Here is a 26,653-nt window from a genome sequence, read left to right on the forward strand (position 1 = left end):
TTTTTTTTTTAAAAAAAAAAAAAGAATTCTCCTATTCACGTGTAATGGAAGAAAAAGACTACCTATCGCTTCTGCAGTTTAAATAAGCCAACCGCAAGTTCCCTATTAAAAAAAAACCAAAAATATTTATGGCCATGGTCTCTTTGGCCACCAAAACTGATTTGACAAACTGCTGTTTTGTTCAGACTTTATCCTGAAGGACACTCCTTTTTTCCACTGGAAATGCTCTTGCTCTCTTTTGCTTTTGAAGTCATTAAATTTAAAGATGCAAAGTAATTTAAAGATTATTTTTTTTTTTAGAAAACATTCAATTCAAACCAAAAAACAAAACCACTCCTGAAGATACTAATTGTTACAGAAACATACATATTTATCATTCTGTACTACAATCTCCCTGGACCCAGCCTATGGAGATGTACTAAATACGTTACATCTTTAACATGTAAGAGGTACAGCAGACCCAAACTTTGCGAGGAAATATGAGTTTATTCCCGTATGACTCCCAGCTGCCAATTTAAATCTATCTCAGCTCCAGAATACAGAAAGGCCATGATGTCTGATCCTAAGCAGAACAAGAAGGTAAAATAAAACTTGACAGAAGAGTGCCATTAGCGAGACCCTATGGGTGCACAGCAGACACGGATACTACAGCAACGATGTTTACACATTCTTGAATTCTTTTTCCTGGTCACACTCCAAATATTTTGGGATAGGAGACCAGGGCTGTGTGATATATGACTATAACACATGCATTACCACACCAATAACACGCGGAGAAATAAGTGCCATGATCTAAAACAAACTTCAGGCAGATGCAGAGTGTCTCCCCACCCAATACTTTTGAAACTGAAAGAGAAAGCCCGAGGTTTCTGATTTATTTCAGGAAATCTGACTGCAGTCCTCCCGTATTACTGGGTACACATCTGCTACCATTGTTCTCCCAGAACCAGTCCTAATTCACCTCCCCATCTATCAGCATTAGATTTCATTTTATCTGAATAATGGCAGAAGGTGGCAACAGATCGGGTCAAAGGCTCTTTTCATATCAGACCCTGAAGAAGTCGATTACTCAAAAAGAGAGACATCTTCAGATAACCGTGCAATCCATTCCTCATAAATGTTAAAGATTTTTTGTTATTAATAGTGGCAGGGGTGACAGATTATGGATATTAATGTTATTTTTCAGAGAATTTCAATGGCAAGGGCTTTTTTTTTCTTTCTTCTTTTTTTTTTTTAACGTTTCTAATTAGACACGAATTTACAGCAACTACCAGAATAGCCAAGATTAATACCCAGCGATAAAAAGCTGCTACAGTGAATCCGCGGGAATATGAATGGAGCGAGGGGAGGGCGGGGTGGGGGGGGGAAGCGTCGGGAACAAACCCACCCCCTCGGCTCCCAATACGAGCAGGGTGTCGCGTCCCCCCTTTCCCCGGGCTCCGCCGCGCACCCCGGGGGGAGCAGGGCCGGAGGAGGACAGCTCGGTCCTTACCTGGTAAGCAGCGGGGGCGTCGGAGCCGGCGTCGGCCCCCAGGGCCGAGAGCTTCTCCTTCAGGCGGTGGTGGGCGCGGTGGCGGAGGCAGTAGGCGACCCCCGACGCCGCCAGGACCCCGGCGATGCAGGCGAGGGAGAGGAGGGTGAGGAGGAGGAATTTGGCGGACTCTGCCTCTTCCCCGCGCTGCGGGAGCGGCGGGACGTTGTTTTTCTGCAGGGGAGGAGAGAGAGGCAGCGCCTGAGTTGCGCGGTCGCGGAGCAGCGCGGAGGGGGAAGGTGGGGTGGGGGCGGACCCCCGTCGGGGGAGAACAGCGCTAACTTTCAGCCAAGGATGGAGGCAAACGGACGGGCAGGGACAGCGCTGCTGACATGCCCCCCCCTCCCCTCCCGGCGGCTCGCATTTAACTACCGAAAGGCGTAGGCGGGCGCGTTGGCTGCGCGCAACCACCGCGGAGCGCCCCGCAGCTCCGCGCCGCCCCGCACGCCCCCCCGCAGCTCCGCATCCAGGGCCAGGGGCTGCGAGGGGGGCAGCAAGGGAAAATCCGGTATTTTTTTTTTTTTCTTGGAGTGAAAAATAAAACACGGAACAACAGAGAAATAATAACAATAAAAAAGTAGGTGTCGGTCCTTCCTGTTGTCTGTTGTAGACGGAAAAGGATAAAAAAGCCCGATAGTTCCAAACTCCTCCAGATTACTATTATTTTTGCAGCAATAGGAGAGAATCCTTCTAGTGCATTTCACTTGTCTCCATGTGCTAAAAAGTTGTACAATAATTTCCCCTCATTAGCTTCATTATAAGCTATATTAGCAACAATTAAAAACGCAACATGAAAATGAAAAGACCAGGCGCGCAAATTGCTGCAAGACTCATTTGGCCTGCATTCCCCCTTTCACAATTACCAGGGAAATGAATTGAAAAGCACGCCCCTGCCTCAGTCCTGGTTGCTACAAGATGAGAACAATTAGCAAACTCCTTTCCACCACCTAATTTCGCGTGGTAACAAAATGGATTTTTCCCCATGAATGCCTAGCCGGCCTATTCATTATCTCTCCTCTATTAGTAATTTTCTGCTCCGTATTCAGCTAGCCAGCTCTTAATTTCCTCCTGTCTTGCAGTGTACACAGTGGCTCTTATGTCAGGCCCGGTCCATTTTTATCTTGTAATCATAAAGGCCACCAAAGCAATTATCGCTGGTCTTGACTGTAAAAGCTTGTCATTAATTAGCCTCCTTGCCTTCAGTGCTGCGGATTAGCCGGGGCTGAGGCTGAGTTAATGGAAATGCAGGTTCAATAAGACTCCCGGATTTTCTTGCCTGGATGCGCCGAGCGGAGGAGGATTGCCGGGTTTGTAAACCCCGGGCGGCGGCGCGGGGGGGGCGGGCGCTGGGCTCGCCCAGAGCCAGCCATGGACCGCCCGCCTCCGCGCCCGCGCAGCCACCGCCGGACCCGCCGCCTCCCTCCCTCCCCTAAACCGCAACCGGCCCCTCCTCCAAATCCCAACAGCCACCAGGAGGACGGGGCTGTCCCCCCCACCACCGCTACTGCCGCCCCGGCCCCGAGAGGGGCTGCGGAGCCGCCTCCCCGCGTCCCCCCCCCTCCCCGCCCCCGGCGCGGCACCTGCCCCGGGGGGAGAGCGGCCCCCGCCCGCAGCACCGCCCGCCCTCCGCACCGGGCGGGACGGGGGGGGGCTTGCAAAGCAGACCCGGGAGGGGCAGCACCGACGGCAGCCGCCGCCTGCTCGCAGCTCGGCCCTGGGGCCCGGGGGGGTAAAGGGCTGCTGCGCTCTGCCATTAGCATCCCCCTGAAAGGCCGCCGTCCCCTCGGGGCCGGAGGTCGCAATCTGCATCTAAATAGGCAACTCCCGCCAAAGTGCCACCCCCCCACCCCCCCAGAGCTGCGCCCCGAGACCTTAATCCGCCTCGCCGCGGCGTTTGGCCTCCCATCAGCGAGGCGGGGACAAGCTCCCCCCGTCTGTCCCCCAGCCCCGGGACCCCCCGCGGGCCGGCCCCGCTCCCCGGGGCGCCCCGGGTCCCGGCTGCGCGCAGGGGCACCGCCGCCGCCGGCGGGAAGAAAGAGGCTGGCGGGCCGTTTCGGGCACTGCGCCTCAATCTCTGCTCTCTCTGCTTTCGCAACCGCCGTTTTAAACGGTTTTTCCTTCTCCGGTGGCCGTGTGAAAGAGCCGCACAAGCACCCGGGGAAAGGGCTATGCCAGAGAAACAATGAAAACGACGGGAGCAAAGCGCTGTCAAATGCCCCGAGTAAACACGGGGGAGGGAAAAGAGCGTGCTTTGCCTTTCTCCCCCGGTAGTTATAGTGATTTTAGATGTCGCTTCCAACTTTGCCGGGCAGTTTTCCCCGCAGAGCTGGGGTCGCCGTCCCCGGACCTGGCTGCCCTTAACAAAAGAAGTGCTCGCCGAGACACCCCGCACGGCTTTACCCGATAACGTGAAACACGGGGAAGAGTTTGGAACCTTCCGTGGGGTGTTCAGCATTGTTTACACCCCGGTAAGCATCTCCGGTGGGGAGCCCGTGTAGCCGTGTCCCTAGCGACGGGCTCCAGGCAGGCGAGGGTTTGCAAACCCCCTACGCGTCTCGGGGACCGGCCCCGGCCCCGACCCTCCGTGCCCTGGAAGGGGACGGCGACCCCGCAGCGGGAGGGAAGGGGCGAAGGGGCTCGGCCGCTGCCCGCCGCTCCCCGCCTGCGCGGCCGCCCGGCGGTGCCCCCCCGCGTCGGGGCGGCTGGCGGGGAAGGGAGAGGGGCTCTGCCGTGCGGCCGCCGGCCCTTCTCCCCGCTCCTTCCTCCCTCCCGCTTCACGGGGAGCAGCTCCGGAGCCGCTGCCGTCGGGGCCCGGAGGGTTCCCCTCTCCCCTCCCTGCCTCCGTGGGGGTGGGTGCTCAGGGCAACCTCGGCCAGCCCCCACGCCGCCCTCGGAATGGGGGACTGCTGCCGGCTGCGCGACCCCGCATAAACCGCCGGGTAAAGCCGACGGCGACGCCCCGCCGCCCGGCTCCGGGTCCCGCAGCGGCGGCTCTGCCGGGCCCCGGGCTGGGGACGCCCAGCGCCGCAAAGGGCAGCGGGGCCCGGCCCCCCCGGGCATGCCCCATCGGGAAACAGTCCCCACTGCCCCCAACTCACTTGGATAAACCCGCTGCCCTTCCGTCCTGCTTGATGTCTGACCAAACATCAAATTATGAAACGGGTAAAAATTAACCCGACGAGTTAGTTACCAGCTCCCTCCCTCTTCCCCCTCACTTCCCCCCCAGTCAGGAGCGCAGATTTCCCCACCACACCTAAACCCCCCATTCTTCCCTGCAATAAGGCCTCAGCCTGAAACGGAGCCCAGGGTTAATTAGAGGCGTCCTGTCAGACTTGACTTGAAATTGAAAGAAAAATGTTTAAATATTTATGAATTTGACATTTACAGGCGGATGTCTTTTAAAGCAGAACACCTCTCCCTGTGCTGGTTGGGGCTGCCATGGTGCGTGTGCCTGGGGTGGAAGGGGAACAATAGCTGTTGCATAACAAGAAAAACAAATCACCTTCTCCCCCCCGCCCCCCCAAGGCTTAACAAATAAATAGACCACATAAATTACACATAATTAAATATTAAACTCAGCTACATGTAACTATGCATTTTTTTAAACTTTATATAACAGAATATATTGACATTCCTCTGAATTATTTTCTCCTCCGAAAATTGTGTAGTATCACAGAGTCCCAGGGAAGGAAAAACAACCAATTCCTAAATGGATGGCTTAGGAAGTGACTCTAAGTACAGAGGCTTTGGAGATGTTCAGCCTGTCTTTCCTTGCTTTGAAACAGCTTGGCCTGAGCTTAAATGCTAGAAGGCAAAGATTCACCCTGTCTGAGAACAACATCACACCTAGCACTTACACTCAACAGTGTTTGCTTGAAGTACACCGCTTCTGTCAGGGTTTGTGGTAGTTTTGGGGTTTTTTAAGAATGAAGAAAAAATGCTTAGGATCTGATCTCATGTGGGCTTTCCCAGTCCCTCGACAGAACACATTTTATATACACCCAGAAGTGAGTCAGTAACTAGAGCAGCCATAACGCTGGAGTCACAAATCACTGTTCTAATCAAAAAGCAGTGTCCCGTTCCGTGGTGTCATCCCATGATGCAGCAGAACAGCCGACATTTCAAACGAATTCCAGGCAAATGTCAGTAAATATTTAATGTACGCTTTCATGTAAATAAGTTCTCACACCTGTGTTGGAAGTGTGGGAGAAAGTCTTTGTAAGAGCAGAGAGGAGCTCCCCACGCAGTGATGTGAAAGCTCACCTTCCAGATGCCTCAGCAGAATTACACTTCATTATTTGCTTTAGGACACAGGGCCTGATTCTGAAGCAAAACTAACTGAAGTTGAGGTTTTGTTTTGCTTCATAAACTTAAAAAGAAATTCCTGATTTAAAACCAGGTTTGCCAGTTACTGCAGCCGACCTCTCTTCCAGTTTGCAAAGGAAAAATCACTACGATTCATTTTAAACAACTTGACATTAGAATTTTTTTGCAATTTTTTCATGCCTTGATTCTTACATTTGTATTAGACAGTTTTGTTTCTGAGCAGTAATAAAAAAATGCAGATTTCTTAGTAAATATGGGCAAAAAGATGAACTTCAGAATATGATTTGTTTCAAAATATTAGAATGTTAAAAAAACTCCAAGAGGTGCTATTTTTAATTTGGAATTCACTATAGAATCTAATAAATGAGAGAAGTGAGGTGGAAATAATCATGTATTAATTCTGTGCATTACAAAATCTTTTCAGAAGCTATTATCAGAGCAAGAGGCATTGTGGTTTGGATTCAGGGTGGGAGAAATCCTTTGTGCAACTGAAAGCTATTGTTCCTCTGTGCAGATGAAATTGTACTTGCAAATCTGCCATTCAAGGAGGGAAGAAAGTGCCTAGGCAGAAGAAAAGAATTGTACAAGAAAATCATTATTCTTAAAAATAAACTTCACTAAAATAAGTTTTAGTTCATCAGGTTTTGGGTTGGTTTTTTTTTAAGAGGATCCTTTGCTAATAGTCGCAGTCACTGACATTAAAACAAACCATAAAGGATACGTGTATTATTTCCTTAATATAGAAAGCACAAAGAAAGGGATGTGTGTGGGTGTGTACGGAGATATATATATAAAATATGTATTCATATATATATACACACACATCTGTGTATGTCTGCTCGCTTAAATATATCTAAACTTCAGTTCACATCTAGTAATTTCCCTCTGTAAGGTTATCTGAGACATAGGTTGAGATACACTATGCTGGTTAAGTTTTGATAGATTGCTAGAAAACCAGAGAAACACTTTACATCAGGAGGAGCCTGGCTACCCTCATCTGTCCCCAGGAAACCTACGGGGGTTTTGGTTTTGTTTTGTTTTTTCCTTTAGTAAAATAAGAAAGCAAACAGAAGGGAAAGCGGCATCTCCCTCGGTTTTGATTCCTGCATCTCCTCCCCTACTTCATGCTTCCCAGTCAGGTGAGAGTGGGGCAGCAGGGCCTGGGGATGTTCACCTTCAGTGCATACAGTGTTTCTTGCGTTCAGCGCTGCGCTCCCCAGCTGTATGGTCCAGGCTACTTGTTGGTGTTTTAAGGTACTATCTTTAGAGTTAGTAAGAGGTTTCTGGGGCCACTGTCCTCTGCCTCCCTCTTCACAACCACCCCGGAAAGCTCGCCTGATGCCAGGCTCACTTTCAGCAGATGTCAGTTCATCACCTGAAATGAGGTCAATTTAACGCTTTTACTTGGGAGGATGAAATCGGATGGGAAGGTACTTTTTTGCTTCTTTTAGGGGTCGGAAAGATTAGACAAATCGACAAACACAAAAGGCAGATGGATTTCTGGGAACTGCAGCTTATTCAAATCACTGAGAAAGGTCACTGCAAGAGCCACAGATCTATTCATCTGTAGGGGTACAATGATCTTTCCACAACCTTCAACACCACAAAGCACTCTGGAGCGTCTCTATACCTTTTAGTAGGATTAATACCACGAACAATGACTGAATACAATCAAGAATTCAGCGAGTTCAAAGATCCCTTGATCAATGGTAGATATTTCCTTCTGGCTTCCTAAAGGCAAACAGAAGTGAAGTTTCTGGTTAGAGTTACGAGAAATTATAGCTATTATCCTGAATCCCACTACAAGGTGATGCCGAAATGCCAAAATGTCCAAGAACCCCAAAGAAGTTTGTGGCATGGAAGGAATAAGGATGCAAAAGAGGAAATTAGAGAGCTTCAAGATTTTCCTGAGGATCTGGGTATTTTTTTTAAGCCGACATTTAGTTAAAAAGCATGGCACAAAAGCCTACAGCATCAGTGAGACGCTGTAGGGATAACACACAACTCAGGAAACTGGACAGCCACATCCATGCCTGTGGAGGAGGTAGGCGAGCCGGAGATGGAGAAGCGTGGCCCGTTCCGCCCGAAGCCGCGCAGGGCGCCTCTGGGGTGGCAGCAAGAAGAGGAAGGTGCGGAGCCACCATGGTGAAGAAACTTCGATTCCCATCTCTAAAGGACTCAGGAGCTACTAGGGGGAAAGCAGCAGAATGGGAGCGCCGGGAAGCAGGTTTCCTCCTCAGCCCAGGCTTCGCAAGCCAGAGGGAAACAGATAAACAGAAGGACTCGGCAGGTCCAAGTCACAAAGTGTCAGAGCCCGAGCCAAAGAGGACAGTCAGCGACAGCCGAGCTTAATCAAATATCTTCGGCAAGCAAGAGAAACACAAGCCGTAGTGCCAGCGCTGATCTAATGCCGATGCTGAAGGCACATAATTTAGGGATTAGATAAAGCGCCCTTAAACTGCCAACAAGCGAGCCGTCCCTCGGTAACCCGCTGGCAGAGCCGGAGGCCCCGTCAGCGCCGCAGCCGCCCCGTCTCGCCGGGCCCCGCGGCTCCCGGTCCACCCCCGCCCGGGGACGGGACCCCGGCGGCCGCCTCTGCGCACCTTCCGCGGGGCACCGAGCCGAGGGGAGCGGGAAGGGCACGTCCTCGCCCCGCCGGGCCCGCTGCCCCCTTCCGCCCTCCTCCCCTTTGACGGTGCCGAGGTATCGCTCGGCCGGGGGCTCTGGGAGCCGCGGCCGCGGGGCCGGGGGGAGGAGAAGCGGCCCTTCCTCCGCCCAAGCTCCGTCGCGGAGACCCGGCCCGGCCCGGCCCGGCCCGACGGAGCGGACGGCGGCAGCGCTTGCCCCCCATCCCGCCCGCCCCCACAGCCCGCTCCCCCGCTGGCCCTGGCCGGGCCGCCTCGAAACACGGCGCTCCCCCCGCCCCGCATTCCGCCCCCACCCCCCCGGTCCTCCGCCGCATTTACCTGCTGCCATGGCGCCGCAGCCGGCGTGCCGGGACGGGCTCCTCCCCGGGAGGGCTCAGCGCACCTCGGCGGGCTCTAGCAATCCTCCTCCGGTGCCAAAACTTTCCCCTCCCCCCCCGCCCCCTCCGCTCCTTTCCCCCTTCCCCACTCCCCTCCTCGGCGCAGACAAAGGCGGCGGCAGCCACAAGCGCTGCTGGCAGCCCCGCGGCCGCCTCCCGGCGCGGCGCGGCGGGGCGGGGAGAGCCGGTGTCCCCGGGCGGTCCCCGCGGGGCGCGGGCGCGGGTGGAGGATGCCGGCGCGGCCCGGCTCTGCCCTCCTTATATCGGGCCGGTGGCAGCCCCTGCCGGCTGCCGCACATGGCCCATCCACCGGTTGCTATAGCGATGCCTCCCCTCCACATGTTGCTGGCAGCAATTGGCTAAGGAGGTCTGGGCTGTGCAGAAACCCTTCGCCGGAGTGAGGCGATGAATGGACACGGGCTGTGTCACTCATTTGGAAAAGCTGCTGGGGGTTTCTGTTGTGGATGATGTGGGGGGGGTGTTTTGCTTTTGCTTCGGTTTTTTTTTTTTTTGGTTGATTTTTTTTTATTCGTCCCCCCATCTTTTTTTTTTTTTCTTTTCCTTTCTTCATTTTTTTTTTTTTTGTTTTAGTGCCACCCTACAAGATGGAAGCGGAGGGCAGAACAATGACGGAAAGCCAAAATTAAAATCAAACAAGGGAAGCAAAGAAAACCTAAAGATCATTTGCATGACAATACAGCAAAGAAGCCCGCAACGTTTCTTCCTGAAAACACTTTCCTCCGTAAAAAAAAAAAACAAAACAACCCATCACACAGCGACAAGCAAAGGTGGTCCAAACTTTTCCCCCTCCCGTCCTGGTTCTCCAAATAACCACGAAATTAGGAAGCAGCAGTGTCCTGCGACCAGCCATGGGACGGTGGCGGAGCCCGGCTGTATAAATCACGGCAGGGACTGCTGAGAGCGTGTCCGCTGCGGGCGAACGGGGCCGGGCTGTGCCCGGCGCTGCACATCCACAACTCCGAGTTAGAGCCGCTTTTCCGCGCAAGTGCCCGGGGCAGCACCGACCCTCATAACGAAACCCCGCGGTCTTCCCCGTCTCCCCCAAACACGCTGCGGGGGCACCCCCGAAGCATCTGCCCGCGGAGTGCCCCGGCTGCGGGACAAGAGCGAGCGGGGACAGAGCGGGGCGCTGCCGGGTGCAGGTGACAGGTCCTTGGGAGGCCCCTTCAGACCACCCTTCCCCCGATGAAGCGCCCTCCCGCCTCCCTCTCCCCATTGTTTCCCATTGCCCCTGCGGCTGGGGATGACAAGCAGGGCAGAGCTGACCCCCCTCTGGCCGGTGGGGGGGCGGAAGGCACCCTCCCTTCCCTTTCCCCTTCCCTTTCCCCTTCCCTTTCCCTTTCCCCTTCCCTTTCCCCTTCCCCTTCCTCTCTGCAGCCCCCATCCAGCCCGCCCCCCCGCCGCCGCCGCCGAGCCCCAGCCTCCCCCGCCTCGGGCGGTGGCAGCCCCTGCGTGTCCGCCCCCCCCCCCCCCCCCCCCCGCTCCGGGCAAAACCCTCCTGAGCCGAGAAAACCGCAAATCAGGGAGGGGGAGCTGTTTCCCTCCCCCACCGCCTCCCCCGCCCACGAGGGGACCCCCCCGCCCCGCCTGTTCCCCAGCCGCGGGGCGGCCCCGGCGGCGGCGGGACAGTGCGGTGGGGGCGGCGTGCGGGGGTGGGATGAGATGGGGTGGGATGGGATGGACGGGGCGGACCGGGCCGCCCCCTTCCTCACTCCCCCCCGCCGCACCGGCAGCCGTCGGGGGCACGGCCCGCTGCCTTCCCGGAGGGAGAGGTCGGCTCGGGCTCCCCGCGGCTTTCCCGGTGACACTGCAGCAACCCCACGTAGCTTTTCCTTTTTTTTTTTCCCCTCTTCCCCTCGCCCTCCCCCCGTTAGTATTCCTCCGCCCAGCGCCCCTCCGAAGCCCGCGCCTTGGTAAGGACACGGCCTGTCCGGGAAGCCAAGGGGGGGCGGCGGCAGCCCGTATCCCCAGAGCATCCCCCGCCCCAGAGCGACACTGCACTGAAACCTACAGGACAGCGCCGAAAGTGTCACCACCAGCACCGCGCTCAGGGTCGCCCTGCCATATTCCGAAAGCGCAGAGTAGCTGTGCCGTAGGTCACCCCCCGCCACCCACCCCCCCGCACCGACCCTCCCCGTCGCCGGTGGAGGAAGATGCTGTTTACATCAACACCATTTTTTTGACAATAAGGTTCCTGGGGAGCAGGGAGAGGTCCTCACGCTCCTACCTGCCTTCTGCCCACGGAAATTCCTTCTCGTTCCCGCAGACGAACACAAACTTGGCTTCTCCAAACATTTAATCAGCTACAGTTTTACCGCGCGGTATCAACTTATTACTTTGTCGGTCTGATAGCACACTTCTGCCTCTAATATTACCCTGCTCCTGTAAGAGCCGTCGCACACGTAATTTGCTCACTAACCTGTATTACTTAAGTTGAAAGATAAATGAACCCGCCAAGAGATTTCATTAAAAGGACACGTGTGTTTGCATATTGATCCTTCTAATGAACTGTCTGAAACTGATAAATACTTCCATTAGCTGTGTAGTTTATATTTCTTATTTACAAATATATTAATTATGATTTCCTGAGCAAACATTGCATCTTTTCAGAACTGTCAGGGACTGAACTGGTTGAACGTTAAATTGACTGGCCAAAAGCGTCAGGAGACAGCAAAATGCTATTTAAAACACATTTTTTTAACTGTGAAATTTTGAGAAATTTTTAGTGAAACTTAGAATACTTTTATTTTTATGTAATTCATATTTTATCACGTGCTAAATACAACCTTTGAAGGGATGGTAAATATCTTTGTGAGTTATGTCACAGGAAGAAATTATTTTAACACAGTTCAGTTAATATCTATTCATTAAAAACTTAGGATGCGTGACCAGGCAGAAATAACGTTCAGTAGTTTACTAATTTAAAAGTTTTTAAATGTTTTTAAAGTTTTCATAGTGATGTTACAGCCTTTATTTGTGAATACTGGTACTTGATCAAACCTCGTTTTCAATTGAATAACTTACATGTAGGTGGTCTAAATAAATTTTCTCATATAATTTAATGCATTTGTAAACGGGAAAACAAAAAACACCCTGACATCAGCAGCATTTTGGTATAGAACTTCTAGAGAGTTTCATGTCTTTTTCTTGGAAAACACTTGAAATCGAAAGTAAAAATGACTTTGAGACAGTTTCTCTGGTTTCAGCGCATCTAAAATACCAGTATTTTGAAGACTTGCGTTAACATTCATCTAAATTTAAGAGCTGTCTTTGAACAATGCCTAAACTCAAAATATTCTGGATCTTGTGATTTCAACGAGAATGATGCTGGAAACATATTTGCAGTTTGCACAGAACAAACCTGTTTTCTGAGAAGCAGCAATGTTTGGTAGGATTCCCTAAAAATCTGTTCCTCGTAACCGGGTGCTGAAAACCACGCTGACCTTTTTGCCTTGATTTCTGACCAAAAATCTGTCTGCAATTGTAAGTTTAGTCACTTTTTTTCTGCAAATGCATGCACAATGTATAGCATGAAATAGATTTTCATTCTTTTAAAGGATGTATGATAAAGCTAAAATGCCATTTAATCTCATTTGTTGTTTTGCTTGAAAGTTTTATCTAACATCCTTTGGAGCCTTGCTCATTAAATACAAATCCGAGTATGCTGCAGAGGATTCTCCACAGATTTTCTGTCTGCGAGGATCTTAAGATCAAAGTTGAATTTCCTTCACTCCTATGAACAAAAAATCTCTGCCAATTACTAACTTCCTATACGCATTTTTTTCAAATTACCTCAACTTCAGGAATACATGGATTAAGAAAGAGACAGAGCCCCTGTGTCTTGAAAACACCACGGCTTGCTTATATATAAACCCAACACCTAGGACCGTAATTTGGAAATGGACTTAGCAGCATTTTACCCACTAAACTTCAGGGAGTTTGACGTCTTACCTTCTCATCGTGCTCATCTGTGAAGATCGACACCAGACACTTTCTACTTCCAAGCAAATTCTAGAGCTCTTAGCTTTATTAAGAAAATGATTTCATTCTGGCTAAGATTTGAATCTAATTAATCTGTCTTCCATTTTAAAAATGATAACTAAATTCAAGCTGCATACTATTCTTCAGAGACAGCTTAAAATATTAATTAACTAAAGAGTGCATTTTCCATTTATTTTAATTACATTAATACAGTTTCAATAAATAAAATAGTTCTATGCTTCATCAAATCAAACAAACTTGAATGCAAATCTTTCCGTTGATTAGTTCTCTGTTCACATTGGCCCTTTTGACTGTTTGTTTTTAAATGGGAAAGAGATGCAGAAGTGTTTGGGGGTTCCCGTTAATGAAATGAGGTACGACTGTCTGAAAAGGTCAGCTCAGCCTTCCAGGAGCCCTATAAAAGTGACATTCTGATAACATATTGCTTGTAAAGGTATTCAGTGATATAAAGCTGGATGCCTTTATAGACATTTTTAAACAAATGCAGATTTTTTTTATTTATTACATTTTTCCAGCTAAATTAAAAAAAACCTATTAGATCTCTCTGATCCCCTTCCCTATGATGCTTACTGATCCACAGACAAAATATTACAAAACAACCGGATGAACTGTGCTTTTAATATTCAATTTAATTAAAGCTGACATGTTCTAGATTTGCAGGTGAACCTCTTTCTTGAGATAAACCCCAGGACAAGGCAGAGGCAGTCTTGTTAGCAGTTATGTCAAAAAAAGTGTCATTCTACCTACTTCGGTAACAATTCTATCCTTCAAATATTTGAGCAGCAGCAGCAGCTCGAGGAAAACTAAATATTGAAGAAAAAGTTTCAAAATACCTCGGGAGTCACAGCAGGTGTTTTGAAACCTGTCCTTTGTGCATTTCAGGAAGAGTTTGAGTCCCTTTGTAATTCAGGGCCCAATCCCACCCACCTCAATCGGAGAAATTAATGATAAATCAACAAAACTAATAAAAATAGCAATCAGAACACTACAGTAAATGTTTTCAGGGTCAGGCTCTCTGTAAATCAATATTTCACAAACTATACTTGCAATATTGAAACATTAATTGCATTCTGATTACGTTTATATTCTCAGAATATAGATAAAATCTGAACGTAAGCTTTAACATGAGACTAAATACTGTTATGAAAACCCGATTAAGAAGCTTCTATAAAAACGGCAACTCAAAACCTGTTTAATGGTAAAACACTCCGAGAAATGCATGATTTTACACCGTGATCTTGTCCGAACAAAACGTGGCTGTCACTGAAATGCTGAACTTATTTTACGTGCCAAGAATTCAGAGAACTGTTAGGTATCAGTTTCCTCTACTGTAATATCAGCAGATTAGTTTTGTTAAAGGGCTATTTTAGTATTGTCATGAAAAGGATATGCATTTCTTCTTTCCTGAGAGGAAAACAAACTATTACAGCGAACAAGTATTTTCAGAATAGTTGCCAGTGCTGCAAATCCGTATGAGATCTGAAATCAAGATGTGTTTTTTCCTGCCTTTGACACAAATATTGCTCTTTCTATCTTATCTTCTAATACTGATAGCCTCAGGACAAACATAGATTATGTTAGAAAATTGTCCTTCATTATATTGATCGAAGTTCACTTCCAACCTACCTGTATCTAATGACAGAACATTTTTATTAGCTTTAAATTGTTTGCGTTATAAATTCAACATAACAAAATGCCTTTATAAATAGTTTAAAGTTCTAAACCAGATGGTTTATAAAGTTCTTATGTGCTTCACACAGTCCCATTGAGTTTCTTCTTACACCCACCTACCATTTCTGACTGCAGCTTTGGGGGAAACACAGCCATGCCTTTTATGAAAACACGTTAAGATGGCATTTTAATTGGTATATGAAGTTTTAACAATTGTCAGAATTACAGAGCACCTAAAGTTCATGCACCAGTAGCACTCCACCTTATTTAAGATTTCCAGTTGGTGCTGCCATTGCTTTCGAGTCCCCTAAAAAGGTCTTGCTTTTATGTTGTGACACATAGGAACGGTGGAAGTCTGACCAGCACCGACAATCTCACCACTAACATTGCTCCTGGAGCTGGGATTTAACTGATAATTTGGCAAAGATGCCAGACACCCAGGAAAATCCTTCTTATGCTTTCACTATATCTAATACAGACACCTGCCCTACTCCCACCCCAGTTCTGTATTTTTGAAAGTAATTTGCCAGGATTTTCCTCTTCCTTTTCTCCTCCTACTGAAGAAATGACAAAATGCCCCTTGATTTGAAGCAAGCCCTTGGTTGGTAAAGCAAGTAGGGACTCCGTGAGTGGCATTTTTAATAGAACTAGGTTCCTGAAAGTATGAGCACTTATCAAAAGGAGAAAGAGGGCCCTGACACATGTAGGAAGAAGGACAGAGACTAGGTAACTTTCAGAAAGTCCCTTTTCTTCTCTGAGTCACACAAGCATTGAAGAACATTGAAAAATTTGCCTTTTCTGGCTATAGAAACAGGAAGATGACTACATCGGTTTATGCAACCACGAGCTATAAACCCTAGATAAATAATTATGTGTGACAGTGTGCTAGAATGAATGTATCACACAGCCATTTTAAAAGTACGTGCTTTAAATTTATGCCTTCAGATTACATATGAAATCAGAAAGATTGCAGAAAAAGTACTTATCCTATGTTTTGCATGTAATGAGGCACACGCACACACACTCATTAGATTTTTTCAATTAATTTCCCAACAAAGTTCTAGAGATTTAAAATTCTAGACTTTAGAGTCACTGCTTTACCGACACAGGTATAATTTACTCTAAATGTAGGTGTGGTCCATAAAAGCTTTTACAAGCTTTTACCTGTACTCTTGGTGTACCTGACACTTGGTGTTTGAAGCAATTATCACTGAAGTCTCATTTTTTTTAAACAGAAGAAGAGGAGCAACAGTGCTGGTTTACACGAAGGGAAGCTTTCACCCTTGAACAGTGGTCTTACAAGTGGCACCGAGAGCTCCGTCCGCCTGCCTGTCACTGGATTCCCATAACTTGGTCAGAGTTTTGTAAGGGCAAAGAATGAAGGGGTCATGCCAGAGCTTGATAAGACGCGCACTGACAAGCCTCTCATGCAAAACTAATTGCAGAGGGAAAGTCAGTGCTTCTGAAAAGATCTTCTGTTTATCGCTTTTTTGTGTGACTTGCTCGGGCTTTTGAAAGAGTAGACCTTCTTGCCCGTTCCCTCCTTTTAATCACTCACTCTGTGTACGATAACTTTGGTCAAAAAGTTTTCCAATAAATCTCAAAGATTTCTCTTAGTTCAGTATCAAATTTTAAATTGTCAGCAATGCTAATGATACAGCCCTGCCAAACACAAAGGTCATTAAAATTAAGGGGTTAACCGTCCCAAATTAAGTATAGAATTTAGTTTTCCATAATGAATTAGCCACTCTCCAACATAGCAGCTCCTAACTTTTATGTGTTACATTTCCTCGTGAATACAAGGAAATTAATGAGAAGCATTACTTGCGGAAAAAATTCCGCTGGAATTCCTTCCATCCTCCCTCTGATCCTGTCCTCAGAGCTCCTGAAGGCACCGTGGAGATCTCAGGATGGACTTTAAGCACACCCAGAGAAGACCTGCAGGTTTGGCGCATGGATCGATCGCTTTGCGCGTAGAAGTGTAGGTCTCCCCCAGGAGCCACAGAGGCCAGGAAATGGGTGCCACGGTCACAGTTACACTTTTTCCTACTACCGAGCCCTCCTTGTAGGACAAACGCATGCTAGGGCCTGACTTCACAGGAAAAAAGAAACTATGCCTTAAAGTATTGACCATTTAAAATGTAAATGTACTGAAAGTTTAGAGTTATAACTATGATTAACAGAAACATTCTGCTGTTCAACTCTTTGAGCAAATGGAGAAGGTACTGTTGAGACAAGGACATGCGAAAGCATTCTTTAAGGCCTTTGTTTTCTTACGTCGTTATCTCTAACTCACTATCTTGGATAGTTTTTAGCTAAGTTAAGGCTTGGTATTGATTATCGTGTCTTCTGTTTCACTAAGCCAAACATTTGCCACAGCACTACTGGGGACTACTTTGCTGTAACCCCACTGCCTGTGTGCCCGGATACACGCTTGTGCCATTTACGCTGCCGCCTTGCTTCCAAACACTCAAGTCAAGTCTCGGAACCACAGAAAGTCCTTTAGGCCCCTAGTTAAGGGCTTAAGTGAGGTGCAATGGGCACCTTGGTCTCCTGTTGGTCTGAAGGGGCTCATAACAAATATAACTTGTTTTCTTTTATGTTCAATATATTCATTACTCTACTGTTGATCACAATTAAAAACCAACCGAAACAAATATCCTCTCTTTAGAAAAGTTACCATAGAAACAAGACCAGAGAATTCCCTTTAAAAATGTCAAGATTTCCCTCACATTTAAATACGGACTCCCAGGCATTACTCATGCACCATTAAAAACTGCAACATATCTAGTGAGTCATTAGTTTAAAAACATATCCATAAATATACACTCTTTCAAAAGATAGAGATGGTTTTGTCTCAGTAAATATGTATCACGACATGACCCAACTTTTGATTTTATCTTGTTCTGTTTTACATCCCCAGAGAAAACTTGAACGCTGCCGTCTTTTGTTCAAACACCTGATTGAGGAAAGGGAGAATAAAAATCAAGAGTGACAAAACACACAGAATGTGAGAAATAGCAGCAAAAGCTAGACAGAAAGGAAGAATAACTCTGAATACATATTTACATGGTAGTAGACAAGATGAATGGAACGAAAAATGCCAGAAATGAGGCACAGTGCAGACATTCTCCATGTGCAGAGAGAATTTTAATGTTGTATCTTAAAATAAGAATTTTCTAAAATGGAGAAATTTCCTAATTTAAACTAATTGAGGCTATAGTACTGTGCTACAGCAGTTAATTTCCATTTCTTTGCACCAATCTGTAGTATAATATTAATCTCAAATACTTTTCTACTCCATCCTTCTTCTGCGGGATCACTGGCAAACTCTGACAGACTTTGGCAGAGTAGAAGAAGGTCCATCTGCATAAGACACTTTGATCATACAGAAGCAGAAGAAAATAAGCTGGAGTCAAAGTAGAAGGTGCTCCGCAAGTAATAATAATGCAAATTTAAAGAAAATTCAGAATTGGTCACAAAGAAAGCTGACAAATAGTTTATTCATAAACTCTTGCATATTTAGAGGAGGTAATACAAAGGAATTGTGCCCTCCCTTTGCATTACTGGCTCTGCTGTAGGCAAATAGCAAGGCTGAATGGAACCAGATTAACGATAATAAAGACAGTTTTCTCATTTTCTTTGTAGCAGAGCCAACCTGAAAATGAGGAAAAACAACAAAATTGAACTAATTTTTGTTCTGCGGCTCTTATAGAAAGGTTTGATTTCTTTCATTTTCTTAATGCAAGGAATCTTAGAAATTTGCCTCTGAAATTTTAGTGGTAGAAGTCCCCCCATTCCTGCGTAGTCCTATTTCCTCCTTTTTTATCCTGCTTCCTCCGTTTTCCCCTCCTGTTTGTCACTTACGCAGGGAGAAATAAACATTGAAGGACAGATACAAGAAAAACAATAAATCCAGTTTAAAAAAATGCCAAGGAAAATTATTTTTCTTTCTTCCAATAATCAATTCCGGCTGATTATTTAAATTTTTCAAAAGTGCTGCAAACATTTCCCATATTATAGAGAAGTGTCAAATAAAATAAAAAATACATTTTTTAGGCACTTACTAATTTATATCATCACCATACTCTGACGGTTACAATATACTTTTATTTTCTTGCTGCCAGAATGGCTTCTTCTGTTCCCACTTCAACTGAGCGACATGGGAAAAGAAAAATAAATCCAAGGAATGAAACAGATTATCTGAAGGTGAGAAGAGGTGCAGCATCAGGATAGATGACACCAACAGAAAAACATATTCTGGGAGTGACACCAAATTTTAAATTAACTTTCAGATTATGATTAAAAATTTCTTGCCAATCAGAAAGATAAACACTGGTAGTATTTTTCCTCCTAAAACTAGGAAGGGTGGTGCATAGTACAGCTTTAGCTGAGGTGTCCTTGCTATCTTACTTCTGATTCAATTTCTAAAAAGAAAAAGCAGGTTCTGGAAATATTTAGATATCATTTTTCACCAGCAGTGATCTCATGAGGAGTCACATTCCCACATTTAGCCCCAGTCGTGCCCCAGCCGCAGTGACAAAAGGCTTTGCTCAATAGGCATCTAGCAAGAGGCAGAAGCATACCATTGCCAGCCAGGAGTGCGGGGAAAGGTTGGGATATGAAACACAGGCATATCGTGGCAAGTTTTCAGCTGGAAGTTCATTTTCAATCTTTGGTAATTGTATTCAGTGCCACAGAAGGAGTTTCACACAGGAACAGGTCTGCTTGTTTCAAAACCAAGTTGTTCAGCGTTGTCTGGATCAGCAAAACACATTTATCGGTTTATGGACTCAGTGCCGTAACATTACGTGGTGCCTGTGAGGGCTGGACTATGCATCTGGATACCAAAGGCAGATGATTAATGTGCTGGAGCTGCCCTGGCAGAGAGCTCCCTGCTGACCACACATCTGAGCATGGGCTATTTTTATGTGAAGTGTGAGATTTGCTAAAGGGAGGTGCTAGTTTCTTCAGTAGACTTCTTCACCTTGTGTCTTCAGTGGGATGTATTTACTTTCTCCATTGTGAGAATTTCTCCGTGTTCACCTCGTCATTCATCTGCCTTTAGATAGGAACAAATATGAAACAGGACCAACACAGAGGCCTGAGGTTCAGCCCTGAAGCCTCTTCTGCACCGTCCTGTAGCTTTGCCGCATATGAGTAACACAGCTTGCCCTAAAACCACGACAAAAATCTCTGTGTCACTTCTCTGGTCTTCTCTCGGAAAGACAAGTTGCTGGAGCTGTAACAGTTTACACTGGGGAAGGTCTGTCCTCATCTATTTTTATTCACACGTATGAATCACACTTCTATGCACCATAGCTAGAAATAAAACAGTAGTCCACCTCGAAGCTTTAAATTACTTAGGACTTAATCAAGAGTATGATAGAACAGATATGAAATTTAAGATGCAGTCAGTGAGTAAATTAAAGTAGACACAAGCTCATGTGTCTGTTCTATACTTCAGTCTGGTAGTTTGATGCAGAACAAATTTCCCACTCATTTTTCCCCCTAGACATAACATAGAGCGGTGTAATAACTATGATTAACATTATATGAAAATTAAACAATTTTGAAATTGCAGGGTTTGGAAACATGACTATCATATGTACGGCAAAGAAAAATGATATCTTTCTACATCAGTTTCTCTCGTACATGGATGAAGGTTGGATCTTGGCCCACTCCAGTCACCTCATGACACTCTGCAGTTTTCAGGCATCTGCAGGGCTGGGGTAGGCAGGTCCCCGAGCACGCTCCTGCACCACGGAGGCAGAAGAGTGGAGCTGCATGGATTCCTCTCAGCCTCCACAGAAAGGCCACTCCTTCAGGAGAGGAATGTGAGCGCGTTAAAACAAGACCATCAAGCTTCCTTTTAGAGGGTGATGCTGGGTGAGCATCTCTTCAAAAGGAGAAACGTCTCAGAAAGATGATGAAAGCTCTCCTGTCTTATCCATGTGGGACAGCCTATGAATCCTGCACGTTCTTCAAGAGTTTGAGCATTCGTCTGCTCATGATGTTGGAAATGACTTCCCATCCCAGTCATTTAATCTGCCACTTTTTTCAACAGGACTCCTGGTTAAAATTGGGCTATTTTACAAGAAATTTCCCCGTTACACTTGGTTTGCCTGCAATAAATGCACAGTTGGGCTAGAATGCAGCATCCAGTTTCCTCAGTAGCGCTTCGGTTCTGCCAGAGTGTTTACTCCGTAGCCCAGGTTCCTTCAGCTGATGGAATGGTGGAGGAGATGCTTAGGAACAAGCTCTGTCTCCTTGCCCTAATATCAGACCAGTGTCTAATTTCTCTTTGCAGTCCCCATTCTGTCTCACCACCCACATCTTTGAAACAACCTCTCCATACCCCTTTGGATTTTATAAGGCGATTCATCTGCCTGAAGGATAATGAGCAGAAAACCAAACAAACATATCATCAAGATCATTATTTTTAAGCTGCTTCCCTTCTGTGGGTTTCCCACAGAGCCCTGACGTTTGCTCCCTATTGCTGTGTGGAAGCAGAGTTTAAGGAGAAGACCATGGATCTGAGACTAAGGTGGCTTTGTTGCTTTCCACCCTGTTACAACACTAAAGGAAGAGAACCAAAAGTTTGGCTTTAGTCCTGGTTGTGTAAGTGTCACTGATGACATGTGGTAAGAAGGGGAAGAGAATCTCTCGAGTGTATTAAAAAAATACAGTTTTGATTGCAATTTGTTAACACATTTAACAAAATGGATGTTAAACAAAATAAACTCTACATTTGGCCAGGGAGCTGGACCTCATTGTAATCAAGAGCTAGAGAACAAGAATGCTATAAATTGCTTTCCAGTGACTGAGAAAGGGAATAAATCCAAAGTCCTTTTTATGGGAGAAGAAATCAGGCGACTGCACTATTTCACAGTTACAGTGTATGGTTTAGGGCTACAATTACAAATCATCATTTTCAAGGGTGAACTCCCTGAACGGAGAAAACGGGCTGAGCGACCGCGTCCCTCAGCTGCGTGCTAAGGGAACGTGCCCGGGCTGACAGCATCGGCACATCAGCTGCCGTCGCTCCCCTGCATCAGTGGGGCACTGCTAATGGCAGGTCTGAGGAGTGATGCTGCACCTCCCCTCCTGCGTGCTCACAGCTGGGGGCTCTCCTTCCTTCCTGCCCCCTTACGGGTGCCTGGCCAGGGGAGGGCTCCTTAGACATTCGAGCTGTGCCTTTTTGCAGGAGAGAGAGAAGGTTGCTGGAAGATCCTGTGATGCTGCTCAGAGAGAAGGGGGTCATGACTTCCAGGAACAGGCACACCTGAGATCAACACGACACGGAACATGGGAGGCGGCAGGACTGAAGGCAGGGTCCACAGCCTCCAGCCCACTCCTCCTCCCTGCACATCCAGGCACTTGGAGCAGAGAAGCAAAGGATCACCTTGGTGCCATCATTAATGCCTCTGAAAGAAGCTCTCAGCCCATGCTCAGACCGAGAATTGACTTTTTGTCACGTGCTGGAGCTCATGCATTACAGAAATGTGTAAGGGTGGAGTGGGGCGAGCTTGGGCCCGGCTGGTAGTTAGCCTGCGCCTTAGGACATCTCCAATCTCTCGCACAAAGAAGTGGCCATGCCTGAGCACTGGTCCTATCACCACCTCCTTGGAGAAACATTGCACGACCATCAAGGGGAAGCAGGCCAGCCAGGCTTACCTGCCAAGAGACCTGATGTGGATGACACAAATCATTGCAGCTGGCAGAGTTATAAAAGCTGATATTTTCTTATATGTGCACAGCGTCAGAGTGTGTGCTGTGCTCTCGGCTGCTGCAGACAAGCTTTCCCAAAGCATGGTGTGTCCTGGGGCAAGGCCCGCGTCCCAGGGTGCTGGCTGGAGCCAGGCACCTGGCTGCTCTCAGCAGGCTAGACCTCTGTGTCTGACCGCTGAAGAAACCAAAGCCAAATTCTAGGAGACCTTCATAATCACACTGAAATGTGAGGAACCACAGGCAATAACTGAGAGAGAGAGATGTGAGGGCAGTTGGATCGCAATTTTGCGTGCAGGCACTTCTCAGTGCGGGCTCCTAAATCCTGCACTGAGTTTAGCCCCAGATTTCAGGGGCAGCAGCTGCATTATGAATTTTTCCTCAGAGCGTCAGCTCTCTAAGCTTCTAAGAGCAGGGACATTCGTCATCTACAGAACTGATGGATTATTTATCATTGAAGAAAATCAAGCACTCTTACTTACATATTAGTTTAAAGTGTTAATATGAATCTATTTGTCAGCAAAACTCTCAATGCTTATGAAGTACGTGAGGTGCAGCAGATTTTACTTACAGGAAGACCAAACCATACCTTAAACATCTCTTTTGTCGGAATTCAGCTATAAACTCTGTGACTAAGATGTGCTTTGACTTTAACACCTCTCCGGTGGCTTGCTGCTTTTCTTTATTAAAAAGGATCCCAGCAGAGTATTTTTTCTTGTTATAGATCACTTTTTGCCCCTCGCAGTAGAAAATGTGTGCTCACACTAATTTCTATATACCAGATTATTATTATTATTTTTTGTGATGATCAGATCTGAACAACTTGTCCTGGCAGAATGATTTATGCATCTCATTTCAATAAGAATAGGCCTCAATTTGATTTTAAAAGAAAGACAGGATTTTTTTTTTTTTCAAACAACTGAAGTAAAAGAGGATTACAGAGACCTTTGGAAAAATAAAAAAAAACCATTTTATTTATTTCCTTACATTTGCCTTATAAGATATTCAGCACAACAACAATAACAAAAGGTTTATTTTAAAGCCTAGAGGATTTTTAACACAGTTGGTCTCATAGGCTTTTAATGGTAGGTATAGGCTAGAGCTGCTTGCTGGGAGGATTTGGGCAGATGGGAGGGGAATTGTGTATTTTATGGGTTGATTGGGTCACTGAGAGGAGAAATCAAGATGCCTGTCCAGGGGCAGGTCAAGACACCTTCATGGAAAGCCCTGTTCATCCTCTCATGGCCTGGCCACACAAGGAAAATCGTATCGGCATAAAACCATCTCACGAGCTGGACCAGTAAATCCATAATTGGCGTTGGCATCAGTGTACCTTCTCCAGGCAAGGGGGACAACCAAAAACTTCCTTAACAGCAGATTCCCAATGCTACCTACAGGAATTGTCAGCTGTCTCTGTATCCTCCGTGGCGCCCATCCCCAAATTAAACAATGTATTTTCAAGATATAATACTCTTCTTTTCAAACTACAGTATTTTGGGGGGTATATAAAAGGGCAGCCAGAGGTAAGAGGATGCATGGGAAGACAACAGGGTGATCCCCGTCTTCAGACTCACGGCAGATCTCATCAGAGCAGCGTACAAAGCCCTCCAGAGTTAACAATGACAGCAAAACGTTTTGCGCTACACATTTCCATACATTTTTGGGCCCTGGGAAGGTGAAGTGGTAAGTGGGCAGAAAGTTTCTACTTTTCTTCCTATGTCTGTCCATGGTGCTTACTATAATTTTTTGTAAGTCATTACATTTATCTGTTCCTGAGTTTTCTTATTTGTAAAACGGACACCGCAGAACTTTAGTCCCTCACAAGGCTGTTGTAGAGTTCGGTTCATTAAAATTTATAAGATGCAGTCAAGTTTTTAGCCAAAAGTTGCTGTATAAATTGCAAAGTCTGTAACCTCTGTTTCCCTACACAGCTGAATACAAACCAGAAGAAAAAAAAAAAATCAGGTACAGAGGTTTCCTTATGCTACCATAGCCATTTTCTATCGTTTTCTTTATTGCCCAAGCTGAAAAGTTATAGGTAGGTATTCACAGGTGGCACATACCTTTTGAATAAGGCGTGACTCCCCTTTGGGATCACCAAAAAATATCTGCCTCCAGATTGTGTGGATTTCTAGCTAACAGAAGTAGCATGAACTCACTGACTCATGAAGCTTGCTGGAAGGCTTTGATACAATACTGCTAACAAGAAGTTGAAAATCAGACCGAGCACTGAAAAAATAAAATTAAATTAAACAAGTCATCCAAGTATTTTTACCCCGGTTTAAAAATAAGCAAGAGGGGCACAATGCAGTTAATTTAAATATCACAGCTGACAGAGAGATGTTCAGACAGATTTCTGTAACGAGTGCCATAAACCAGGAATAAACAAAGGTTGCTTTGTGAAAAAAATGCCAAAATCAGAATGATACGGGACAAAAAAATATTCTAACTGGGCTTCAGAATGGCTCAAAGTTCAGTCATATCATTGTAGTAAAACACTGCAATTTCATGTTCTTCCTAGAATCTTACAATATGCCATGGATATGAGAATTCAGACAATCTGTCTCAGCTCCACCCATACGACATGAAACATATAGTGTTTAATGGGGTGGCTGCTAAGGGATAGTTAGTTTCATTAAACAACAACGACAAGAACAACCTCTTGTTTCAATGTAGTCTTGGGGAGAAAGAGGAAAAAGTAGAGAGATATGAATTAGTTGGCAAACCCCAAATATATGAATATCTGGACAGTGAATTTTTTACCTGCAGGTTGAACCGTTTGCTCTAGCTAGGAAAGCCTGCTATCTAATGAGACTCGTACAGTCCAGTATCAAGATAAAATCCCCCCCCCCCAAAAACAAAGGAGACATTGCATACAGTTGCTAGCAAATTTTGGTAGGGAGCAGAGCTCCAAGGCTCTATCGCTAGCTCTTGACTTCTCTTGGGCATGCAGTTTAACCTCCCTGTGAAAGATTTTTCGTAAGCACCGGAGGGATTCAGAAACACAAGCCTCATTAATTTTCATTAGACTTGTGCAACTCCACCCCTTGGGTCCTTTGAAAATCTCTCTTCCTGTGTTTTTTAGTTGACTTCCCCGTTAAGTAGGGATAATAATTACAACTGATCAACCTGTTTAAATAATACAGTTATAATATCACTATTATTTTCATAGATTATTTTCAGCACTGAAATAAATGCATCATGATAAATAATGCAGAACTTTAACATCTGTTCTGGTTAGTAAATAATTCACAAGTCAATAATTAATTTTCTAGCTGTTCATTCATAATTCATAAATATTTGCCAAATATTCAGAATCTGAAAAATTTTATCTGAACTATTATGTGAACTTTTCCTTTTAATTGTTACATATTTGCTGTCTGTGTCATTTAGTTTGGCATTTAATTAACACAGTATTATTTTCCTTATCCTGACTGAATGACTGAAATATTTCAAATGTTGGAAAGAAAGTCACTGCCAGCACTGAATCATGGATATCCACTTAGAATGACTTTTCAGTGCCCACAAAAATTCACAATGCTTCGAGGACTCACCATCATTTTCACAAACAGCATTGTTTACGGAGTCAATCTCAGTGCGTTTATTCATGTGACATACACTCGTACTATTTGACTTCATCTGCCAACTTCCCTAATTTCCAGTTGTTCCCTTAGCCAGTTCTCCAGTTTATTCCCAGTGCTTACATACTTCAACTAATTAATATCTGCACTATGATTTGGAATGTGATGCCTAAAATTTGGGTGGGAATATTTTTTAAACAATACCAGCATTTAGGGAAAAATATACCTTTAAAGTACTCATTCAATAATTCCCGAAGAAAAATTAAATGCCTTTTATAACAAACACTGTCACTTTAGAAAAAGCGACAAAGGCATCTTTGACACACCAGGCTGTGGCTGTCTTAACAAAAAAAAGACCCCAAAGCTCGATCACTGCTTTTTATTCTGCAAAACATGTATGTATTGCTAAATATTGCAAAAAATCATTACCGTCACTGTGCATTTGTAATGGAGCTTAGCAGCAAAAGACCTGAAAGACTGAGACTATCCAACCTGAGGCACCTTCCTAGGCTGATGAAATTGGGTAATTAGTTTCTGTAGGCTATTGGGGCTACAGAAAGTAACGAGCCTGCTCTACAGGGCAATTCTGGCTGTGGGCTGAAATGTTTTGAGGAGACACATCTTGTTCTTTCTCCGGTGACTACACGCAGGGCTGCAGCAGGTTTGCTCTTTAATCACTTCGTGGAGAAATCGAGCCCTTAACTGCTGACTGAAGATGTTCCTGTTGTTTTAAAAGCAGGACAAATAAATATTCACTTGCTACTTTCC

General features: G+C 46.0%; 1 protein-coding gene across 1 annotated transcript in view; it reads right to left on the reverse strand.

Moving 5' to 3' along the window:
- Positions 1-26,653, reverse strand: part of PTPRN2 (protein tyrosine phosphatase receptor type N2) — a 659,439-nt gene that overhangs the window by 106,373 nt on the left and 526,413 nt on the right. Inside the window, exon 13 of the mRNA XM_063324424.1 lies at positions 1,493-1,705. Coding sequence (XP_063180494.1) covers positions 1,493-1,705 — 213 coding nt within the window. The remainder of the gene's footprint in view (positions 1-1,492; positions 1,706-26,653) is intronic.

The sequence above is a fragment of the Chroicocephalus ridibundus genome, chromosome 2 (genome assembly GCF_963924245.1).
Source record: "Chroicocephalus ridibundus chromosome 2, bChrRid1.1, whole genome shotgun sequence".
Taxonomy (NCBI): domain Eukaryota; kingdom Metazoa; phylum Chordata; class Aves; order Charadriiformes; family Laridae; genus Chroicocephalus; species Chroicocephalus ridibundus.